Consider the following 9,586-nt stretch of genomic DNA (forward strand, 5'->3'; position numbering starts at 1 on the left):
CAAGTGTCTTGGCCCCTGGCATTTTGACTGAATAATAATAATAATTAAAAAAATATTCTCTCTGTAGGAAGGCAGGCAGCTGGTCAGCCAGCCCAGCCAGTCAGGCAAATGTGCATTTATCATCAAAAACAACCTCTGAAGTTTCTAGGCACACTCTGTCTCGCACATCCCTACGCCCGTGTCCGAACGCATCGCAGTGCGTGACAAAGATGGGTTGCTACATTCTTCTTCTGCAATTCAGCCCAGAGAGACAAAACTGCTCCCCGAGAGCCGCAGCGAGGCTGAAGCACCGCAGGGACGTTTGTCCGACCCTGGCTCCCGGACCCCCTTCCTCTCTCCTCCCCAGGTTGCCAGCGATGCCGATGCAAAAAGTTAAAGAGCAGCAAGATGCCTCCTGTCTTTAGCTACCCTGGGGGAGAAGCCAGATTCCCAAACTCAGGAACTGCCAGAGGAACACCAAATAGGTAAGAGCAAGTATAAAGACTCGAGTCTAGATCGATTTGGGTCCCATCCCGGCCGAGGACCAGCATCAGCCGTGCCGCAGCCTTGCTCTGCACATCCCCGTGGGCTCAGCTCTGCTGGTCCGCTCTGACAGCCACGTTCTCATGGAGGTGACCACCCAAACCAACCGATTCAGCCACTTTCCTCGTGCTCCTCCTAAAGCCAGGAAAGCAGCCAGGTGAGGTAGGCAGAAAGCAGTTTTATGAAGGACAGCTGGGCTGTAAGCTCTCACCTCCAACGAGCAACACCTGCCTCGGCAAGAGCCTCCTTTCCAAACTACCACTGGGATCTTCCCTAGATCGCAGCTGCCATTTTTAAACCCATTCTTAATTCCCCACAGGGCAAATATTGAACCAAAATTAGGTTTGTAGGGCTATAATATTTCCTTAAAAGAAAAAGATGCATCGCATGCCATTCTCAGCGTGTTCTAAGAAAGCGCTAGTCCCTGCACAGCTCCAGTGCGAGAGTTTATATTTGGAAACGTCAGTTTGTACGGAAGACAGTTTGATCAGTTTGTAGCCTGGGAAGCCGGGAGGAAATCTCACAGCTTTGTCTCACCCTGGGAAGGGGCATCAGTACGTGTTGTTATTTACTCTGCACCAACCCGAGAGCTGACGCTGGCTGGTTTTCACCCTGCAGCTGGGGCTTCTCACCCCGGCGCTTTGCAGGATTGAGGTCTCTGCCTCTGCAAGCGAGCAGCGACGTCCTCGCCGAGCTCACGTGCGCGCAGCAAAACGCGCTCCGCTCCCCGATGCGCCGTGTTTCAGGGCCCAGCGCCTCGCAGGGGAGCTCCCGGCTGTCCTCACCCAAGGCAGCTCCCCCCAGCACAGGGGGTTACGTCTTGCTGGGGGAGGAGGCCGAACCGACGAAAACCCACCATCACCCTGGAACAAAACTCCGGTGGAAGAAGGGAAAGGCACTTGCCGGATAAGCAGCGTGCTTGCACAGCACGTATCCAGAACTCACGTTAACATTATACATTATTTATCTTTGAATGCTTGAGTAAAGTTAAGCAGAGTCTCACATGCCCTCGCTACCAGGAAATTTCCCTTTCTTTTCACCAATAAAACCTGTTGTTGTTCAAAAACAGAAGACGCCTTTACTGTCCGCTGGTCACCACGGGGGCTGCCGGGGAGGGAGGGCAAAGTACCCCCTCTCATTTGTTTCTAATTGATTTCACTTCCCAATTCCCATGCAAATGCCGCGCAGCTCAGCTTGCAAAAACATAAGCAGAGCGTTTAAACCCAAAACAACCAGAGCTGATTTGTTTTTCCCTGTTTGTTTAAGCCTGCTTCCACCAAAACAACCAGAAATTGGAAACACTCCTTCCAAGCAGGGAGCCCTGAAGCGCTGAGCTCCGGGCCCCGGCAGCCGCGACGGGAGCGGCGCGGGCGGAGGAGCCGGGCAGGCCCGAGCGGAGCTGGGGGGTCGCTGGACCCACCGCCCCGGAGCAGCTCCTGCTCCCAGGGACGGATGGACAGATGGACAGGCACCCCGCGGCCGCGCTCCCTGCCCAGCCGGGCTTGGGCAGGCTTGCAGAACACCATGGTTTGAGTGGGTTGGGTTTTTCTTTTTTTAATTTATTTGCTTACTTTGCATTTAATCTTCCAAAAGTTTTGCCCTCGAGGCCAGCACCCTCCCAGCACCGCCTGCTCCCCCAGAGCATCGAAGCCGAACTAGTGCCTCGTTAAAAACCCCGACGTGATCCCATCTCCCCCTCCGAGCCGTATGATTTGCTTTTGTGTCGCGGTGACCGTGGGCAGGAGGGGGGGATCTTTCCCTCTTTCCTGGGGTGGCTTTTTTTTTCCCTCTGCCCCCAGAGCCCTTCCCCGGCTGCGAGAAACCGGGGGCTGAAGACTGGGGAGGGGGGACTGAAGGGGTTTGGGGGAGGGGGGGCCGAAGGGCAGTTTGGGGGGGCTGAAGAGCGGGGAGGGGAGGCTGAAGGGCAGTTTAGGGGAGGGGGGCTGACGATTGAGGAGGCTGAAGAGCACCTGGGGGGGAAGCTGAAGCAGACGGTCCCCACGCCCCCCCCCCCCCCCCCCAAACCCGCTCGCCTTCACGCATCCCACCAAGTTTTACAAGAGCAACACCCGCATGCAGGGAAGCGTGGGTGCTCGTGGGGTGCCCCCCCACTCACCCCGTCCCCTCCTACCTGGGACATCTGGGGCCTGAAGTTGATGTCCTTGAGGTCGATGGAGCCGGGGGAGAGGTTGTGGAGCAGCTGGCAGAGCAGCACCCCGTCCCGCAGCGCCTGGGCCAGGTCGAAGACCACCGCCGAGGGCCAGACCACCCGGTGGTTGGGGGGCAAAACTTTGCAGTCGATGAGCCAGCGGCCGCACTGCCGCCACTCCTCCATGGCCGCGGTCCGACGGGGCCGCCGCCCCGCTCGCACGCCCGCCCGGCCTTCCTCCTCCTCCTCCTCCTCCTCCTCCTCGCCGCTCAGGGGCAGCGGGCGGCTACCCGGGGGGCTGCTTCGCACCGCGGCTCCGCGCTACCGCCCCGCTCCATCGCCGCCCGCCGCCCGGGGAAGCATCGCTCCGCGCCGGGGCTCTGCGGAGGAGGAGGAGGAAGGAGAAGGAGGAGGAGGAGGAGGAGGAGGAAGGGGGGCGGCGCAGAGTTTTCCGGCGGAGGGCTGCCCCTGCCCCCGCTGCGGCCCCACCGCCTCGGCCGGGGTTAGGCGCGCCGCATCCTCCCGCGAACAAAGCCGGGATGGGGGGCGGGGGGGGACGGGACGTGGAGGGGACACCCCGAAACCGGGCACCGCGGGGCCGCCCCCGCATCAACTTCGTTCCCCTTTGCCCCGAGGAGAACTTGCAGCCGGGGGGGCCCCACCTGCGCTGGGGGTGGGGGTGAGGGTGGGAGCCTTCCCCCCCTCCCCGGCAGGCGGGAGGAGCTCCCGGTCCGCCCCCGCCGCCCCTTTGTCTGCGGGAGCCCGGGCTCGGCGCGGCCGGGAGCGGGGGGGGGCCCAACGCCGACGGCGCTTTTCCCCCAATTATTTCCTTTTTTTCCCTTTATTTCCTCCCCCCCCGCACCCCTTTGCATCCCCTCGCTCCCTCCTCCCGCCGCCACTTCTATCCCTGCACCGTGCCGAGCCCCGGTGCTGCATCAACCCCGCCGGCCCCGGGAGGCAGAGCTGCCTCCCCTACTTTGCAACCGGGGTGTGTGTGTGTCCCCCGTGTCCCGTCCCGTCCCCCCCTCCACGGGACCCCCGTGCTCCCCTGCAGGGCCCCGGCTGGCCGGGGGCAGCGGCAGCGGCAGGAGCCGGCCCGGGGCTGCTCAGCCTCCCGCTGCCCCCACGCACAACCCCCAGCTTTGTCTGACCCGCACTTCCCGCTCTTCACCTCGTGTTTGGGCTGCAAATAGTGCAGGGGAGATGTTTAACCCAAACAAGCTATCGTATTGCTTGACTTTCAAACACCAAGACAACTCCTATAATTAATTACCAGTGTATTTATTAAAACCCTCAACTCTCAGCCATTAACTCCTTGGCAGCAAACTCCTGAAAAATCTCTGATTTTCACTGGTGGCTTCCATCCAAATCAAGCAGAGTTTAGAACAGCCTCTTTTCAAATCTGTTCTGAGTTTTCTTCCGAGATCCTCTCCCCAGAGTTTGTCGATTAATTTCCAGCCTGGCTTTCCAGATAGCCAAAACCGGAAGCCGAGACTGGGACGAAGGGAAGCTATTAACCTGGATGTCAAACAAATGCAATGCTAATCTCTTCCAAATGTAGCCAAGCGGAGAAGGAGCGACTCTACTGGCGGGATCCTTCTGATCCTTCATTTGCAATGTAGGAAGGAGGATCCCTCCAAAGAATGAAAAACAATTGTTTTAATATTCCAAGGAAAGTTTGGTAGATGCTTTTTTTTTTAATTAAGAAGGCAATTCTTTTAGCCTGATGTGCTGTCGCTCGATGTGTTTCGGGTCCGGCTGGGTGCAATGCCCTGGCGGGGCAGGGTAAGGGAGTATGATCTGTGGGGGTGCAGCATCCCTGTGCCCCAGCCCCACAGTCACAGCTACCCCCTCTCCTGGGTGCATTCAGGAGCGTGCTGCTTTCAGTCCGCGGCTCCCCATACCCAGCCAAGGTGATTTCTCAGCATAACTTTCTCATTCTTTTGGTTCTTCACAAAGCTTTTCTTTCTGGCTGCCCGCTAGGTCTCCACCAGCACCCCCTGGGCAGGAATCACAAGGCTACTGGAAGGAGTGGAGTCCTGCCAGGGATAATTTTGGTTGACTGCGTACTAGTCTGTCTCGCGAGGTCAGGTCTGTAGGTAGAGGACAACAGAGGAGTTTATTATATGTGTATAATTAAAGCTGCCAGCTACAGCCTGGCTTTTTTACTGCGTAATAAAAAGCGTACTTGGCCCCTGAACACTTAGGAACAATCACTGCAGCTGCAAAGCCAGCCTCTGCGTGGGAGGTGTTGAAGCAAGTACGCTTCTCACCTACCTCTGCAACCATCAAAACGGCCAATGGCAGAGACTATTTCTGATGGCAGCAAAGAAAACCCCCAAACCTGTAGGGCAAGGCTCAGTGAAGAGCATATATCCTGCGCACACGCCTGCGGGCTGCCAGTTGCGGGTTATACGAATGTCCTGAAAGAGGACGGGGTGGAGGCACCTACAGCTAAAAGGGACCTTGCGTAACTTAAAAGGGGTTGAATTTTGTGCTAGAGCTGGTGCTCACCTTTCCTGCCCCTTGGCGCTGCTGGGAATGGCAGGCAGGGAAGGACAGCCAGCCACGGAAGGACAGACAGCCTCCAGGGCTGAGGCTGCTGACCCACAGGCAGAGGCTGACACTACCCTCTGCTGGGGACCGAGCGTGGAGCTTCTCGCCGCTAACTGGCTTCGCTCTCTGCGCTCTCATTACCTTCTCGCAGGAGAGCAGCCTGGGAGGTGACTCAATGCACGAGAAAGGTACCGACAGAAGGAACACTATGGTTTTTCATCCCGAAATCCTCACTAACTAGATACAAGGAGGCTGGCAGGCAGCGCTTGCCGGGGGGCAGCAGGCAGCCGCCGCAGCCTGGGCCCCGTAGCAGAGGGGGTGTCAGGGGGTACATGGCTGGCAAAGTGGCGGCTGTTTGGGGATGTAACAGAGCTGCTTGGGAACACCACAGCCCAGCACAGAGCAGGGAAAAGTAGTTGAGAAAGAGAAAGAGAAGAAGAAAGAGAAAGAGAAAGAGGAGAGAGAGAGAAAGAGAAAGAAAGAGAGAAAGAGAAAGAAAGAGAGAAAGAGAAAGAAAGAGAGAAAGAAAGAGAGAGAGAAAGAAAGAAAGAGAGAAAGAAAGAAAGAAAGAGAAAGAAAGAAAGCGAGAAAGAGAGAAAGAGAGAGAGAAAGAGAGAAAGAGAGAAAGAGAGAAAGAGAGAAAGAAAGAGAGAGAGAAAGAAAGAGAGAGAGAAAGAAAGAGAGAAAGAGAAAGAAAGAAAGAAAGAAAGAAAGAAAGAAAGAAAGAAAGAAAGAAAGAAAGAAAGAAAGAAAGAAAGAAAGAAAGAAAGAAAGAAAGAAAGGAAGAAAGGAGAAAAAGAAAGAAAAGAAAAGAAAAGAAAGGAAAAGAAAAGAAAAGAAAAGAAAAGAAAAGAAAAGAAAAGAAAAGAAAAGAAAAGAAAAGAAAAGAAAAGAAAAGAAAAGAAAAGAAAAGAAAAGAAAAGAAAAGAAAAGAAAAGAAAAGAAAAGGAAAAGACATGTCAAATGCACAAACACATGCAAGGAGACCGTACCTTACAAATCAGCTAAAACATACCTAGGAAATGGCCACATTTCACAGCAAAGTATATTTTCTGTCATGTTTGGTGTTGCTCTTGGGAGAAGAGCTGGCTCCCCGGTCAGCCACCACGCTGCCTCTTTGGAGCAGCCATCTGAAAATATCCCTTAAATACAAGGGCCATAGCGGCAAGAAATCCCCACTTCCGAGCCAGGCAGCGTGTGTGGATTGCCATTGCCACCTTCTGGATCAGACCAAGCGTGCACCAGCCTGTCCCAAGCCCGCTGCTGGCTGCCAGCAGCCCAGCGGACCTCTGTCTCCAGCTGGAGCCAGGGTGCCCGGGGCAGGAGCGTCACAGCAGAGCTCGGGCACCCCCCGCAGCTGAGCGCGCTTACCCGTGCGGCCTGCGTGCCAGCACGCCCTCGGATTTTGTGATCTCCTTTCACCAACTATTTTAGGAAACCTGCGCGAGTCAGAACCCGGCAAACACGCCGCTCGGCTGCAGCGCTCGCTCGATCCGTCGCCGAGGGACAGATCACACAGCTACCGAAGCGCTGCCGTATTAAACCACTAACACTCACTGGGTACAGGCAATAATTCTCTGCCTGGCTCATCTACTGCTGGAAACACCTGACCTACCTGCCCAGACTTGTACCCTGGAACAGTCATTGCGATTATCCTCCCGCTAACGGCCCTGCTCTCCTGCCGGGAGAGCTCATGCCTTCTCCCCTACCCCCAGGCACGCCGCCTCCCAGAGCAGGCGATGCAGGTTACTGCCTGCCGCCACCGTGTTAGAGGGCTGGAAAATCAGCCTGGTGCAGCTTGACGCTGGCAGGAGGGGTGAACTGGATTCTCTTCCTGTACTGGTGCAATGGGAGCAGTCACCCAAAAATCTTCTTTGTTTAGCCTGGAAAAAGGTAGCGTCTGAGCGCAGCTCTGCTGGAAAAGGGCTCTCAAGCTGGGTGCCAAGGAGGCAGAGCCAGCACCTTCCTGGGCTTTTCTCTGTGGAAGAGTCTCATCACAAGCACAAGAAGGACACGGGCCTGTTGGAGTGGGTCCAGAGGAGGCCACAAAAATGCTCCGAGGGCTGGAGCAGCTCTGTTGCGAGGCCAGGCTGGGAGAGCTGGGGTTGTCCAGCCTGGAGAAGAGAAGGCTGCAGGGAGACCTTATTGTGGCCTTCCAGTGCTTGAAGGGGGACTAGAGGAAGGATGGGGGCAACCTCTTTAGCAGGACCTGTTGTGACAGGACAAGGGGTGATGGTTTTAAACTAAAGGAGGGGAGATTTAGACTGGTTATAAGGAAAAAATATTTTACTGTGAGGGTGGTGAAACCCTGGCCCAGGTTGCCCAGAGAGGTGGGAGATGCCCCATCCCTGAAGACATTCGAGCTCAGGTTGGACGGGGCTCTGAGCAAACTGATCTAGTCAAAGATGTCCCTGCTCACTGCAGGGGGTTGGACTGGATGGCCTCTAAAGGCCCCTTCCAACCCAAACCCTTCTATGATTCTATGATTTATGGGGCCCGTGATGCCCCAGCTGTGCTGAACACAAATAACACCCTCTTCCCATCACCATCATCACAGTGCCAGGCCAGCCTCACCCGCCAGCCTTCCTCCACCAGACTCCACCCCAACAGCTTTCCCATCAAAATCAAATTCACCTAAAGCGTATCAGTCCTAAGGAGCCGCGTAAGGAGACCACCCAGCCCAGCCCCGACTGCAGCCATGTTTGACACAGAGGCAAGGCCTGAGGCAGCTCATGGGGAAGCAAAGCAGGCACAGAGATTTCCTTGGAGGAAGGAGGAGAGGAACTAACCATTGGCTGGGCAGCACCAGGGTTTCACCTCATCCGTGCCACTGCTGCTGCTTCCAAGGTTTATTTGGGAAGGATCCTGTTGGACTCAGGGCAAAGGGTCGAGTGGACGGTCACAGACAGTTGTTGGCTTTCCAAGGTCTGCAGCTTCCAGTCCTTCTTCTTGCCTTATCTTGGCAACGTAACCACTCCACTTTCCGGCTGCTTCTGGTACACTCCGAGTTTGATAATGACGGGACCGGTAATTTTTCAGAGAGCACCAAGACGCCTCAGCCGTGCCAAAAAGGTAAATCTGGTTCCACCAAATGATTTTGCATTTTGCTCTGCAGCTTCCACAAGGTGGGGCCCGGGCTGGCTCCTTCGTGCTGGTGGGAGGCGGATTGAGCAGCAAAGTCAACATTCTAATAGTGTATTAATTCCTCTTTTTTTTTTCTTACTTCCCCCTTCGTTGTGTTTGGTCTAAATCTTCTGGGAACGTGGAATTGCGGCGTGCCTTCTATCCGACAGGAGTAAACCACGGCGTCGTGTGTCCACGAAGGGCAAGCGGAACGGCAGCAGCGGCGGGAGTACCTCTGCAACAGATAAGTGTATCATCGGGCCTTTAATGGGAGATTAGATGGCGCTGCATTCACAGGAGATAAGAGGATTGAGAGCTTAAATTTAGCATCATCAGAAAAAGAATAAGCCTCACAGCTCTCTTCAAAACATATTTCCTACTCTGCTTGCCACGGGAGAGTCGGGCTAAGGAAACGTGCCGGAGCAGACGGTGGTGACGAGCGGAGGTAGAGGAGGTGCTGCTCAGGCACGCTGCTCTTCCACGCAGTCCACCCGATAGCTGGATGGCTGTCACAGCGTGTTCCCGACCTGCCTTCAGCCCGCGACGGGCACTCGCCTGAGAAACCCGAAGGGGTATAAAGGGTATCACGCATCCTCCCAGCACAATCGGCCGCTACACCAGTCACCCACCAGAAGGGAGACTGGGCAGCGACACGCCCTGCCTGGGCTGTAAATCCCAGGGCTGGGACCCGCACTGGTACCTGCAGCAGCAAGGACAGCCACCCTCCCAAGGGCAGTGGCACAGGGTGGGCAACAGCAGGCACCCCCAGTTCAGCCCCAGTGCTCCCACCTACAATGTCACAGGCTCAGCGTGCCCAGGGCTCGGTGTCCCTTTGACACGCTTTGGGCGCCTACAGGGTGCTGACACCCGTGGGACCCACGTGCCCAGTATGGGGAGCCCCACTGCCATGCCCCGGACCCACGCACCCCACTCAGGGTGCTCCACTGTTGCACCCCAGACCCATGCAGCCCACTCAGGGAGCCCCACCGCCATACCCCAGACCCACGCACCCCTCTCAGGGTGCTCCACTGTTGCACCCCAGACCCATGCAGCCCACTCAGGGAGCCCCACCGCCATACCCCAGACCCACGCGCCCTTCTCAGGGTGCTCCACTGTTGCACCCCAGACCCATGCAGCCCACTCAGGGAGCCCCACCGCCATACCCCAGACCCACGCGCCCTTCTCAGGGTGCTCCACTGTTGCACCCCAGACCCATGCAGCCCACTCAGGGAGCCC

General features: G+C 56.4%; 1 protein-coding gene and 1 long non-coding RNA gene across 3 annotated transcripts in view; both read right to left on the reverse strand.

Moving 5' to 3' along the window:
* The window catches only part of VAV2 (vav guanine nucleotide exchange factor 2), a 153,280-nt gene extending 150,323 nt beyond the window's left edge, over positions 1-2,957 (reverse strand). Inside the window, exon 1 of one of the 2 annotated variants that reach the window (XM_075111913.1) lies at positions 2,654-2,954. In XM_075111913.1, coding sequence (XP_074968014.1) covers positions 2,654-2,857 — 204 coding nt within the window. In that variant the 5' untranslated portion in view covers positions 2,858-2,954. Of the gene's footprint in view, positions 1-2,653 lie in introns of both variants that reach the window. The other variant, XM_075111915.1, reaches the window with a different exon arrangement.
* Positions 2,958-3,933: 976 nt separating this feature from the next.
* On the reverse strand, positions 3,934-9,187 carry LOC142065625 (uncharacterized). The gene is made up of 5 exons (XR_012663459.1): positions 9,051-9,187; positions 8,731-8,905; positions 8,017-8,585; positions 6,243-6,357; positions 3,934-4,764 (listed from the first exon to the last, which is right to left on the reverse strand). It is a non-coding gene; the product is annotated as an uncharacterized LOC142065625 (long non-coding RNA).
* Between the last annotated feature and the right edge of the window lie 399 nt (positions 9,188-9,586).

The sequence above is a fragment of the Phalacrocorax aristotelis genome, chromosome 17 (assembly GCF_949628215.1).
Source record: "Phalacrocorax aristotelis chromosome 17, bGulAri2.1, whole genome shotgun sequence".
In the NCBI taxonomy this organism is placed as follows: Eukaryota; Metazoa; Chordata; class Aves; order Suliformes; family Phalacrocoracidae; genus Phalacrocorax; species Phalacrocorax aristotelis.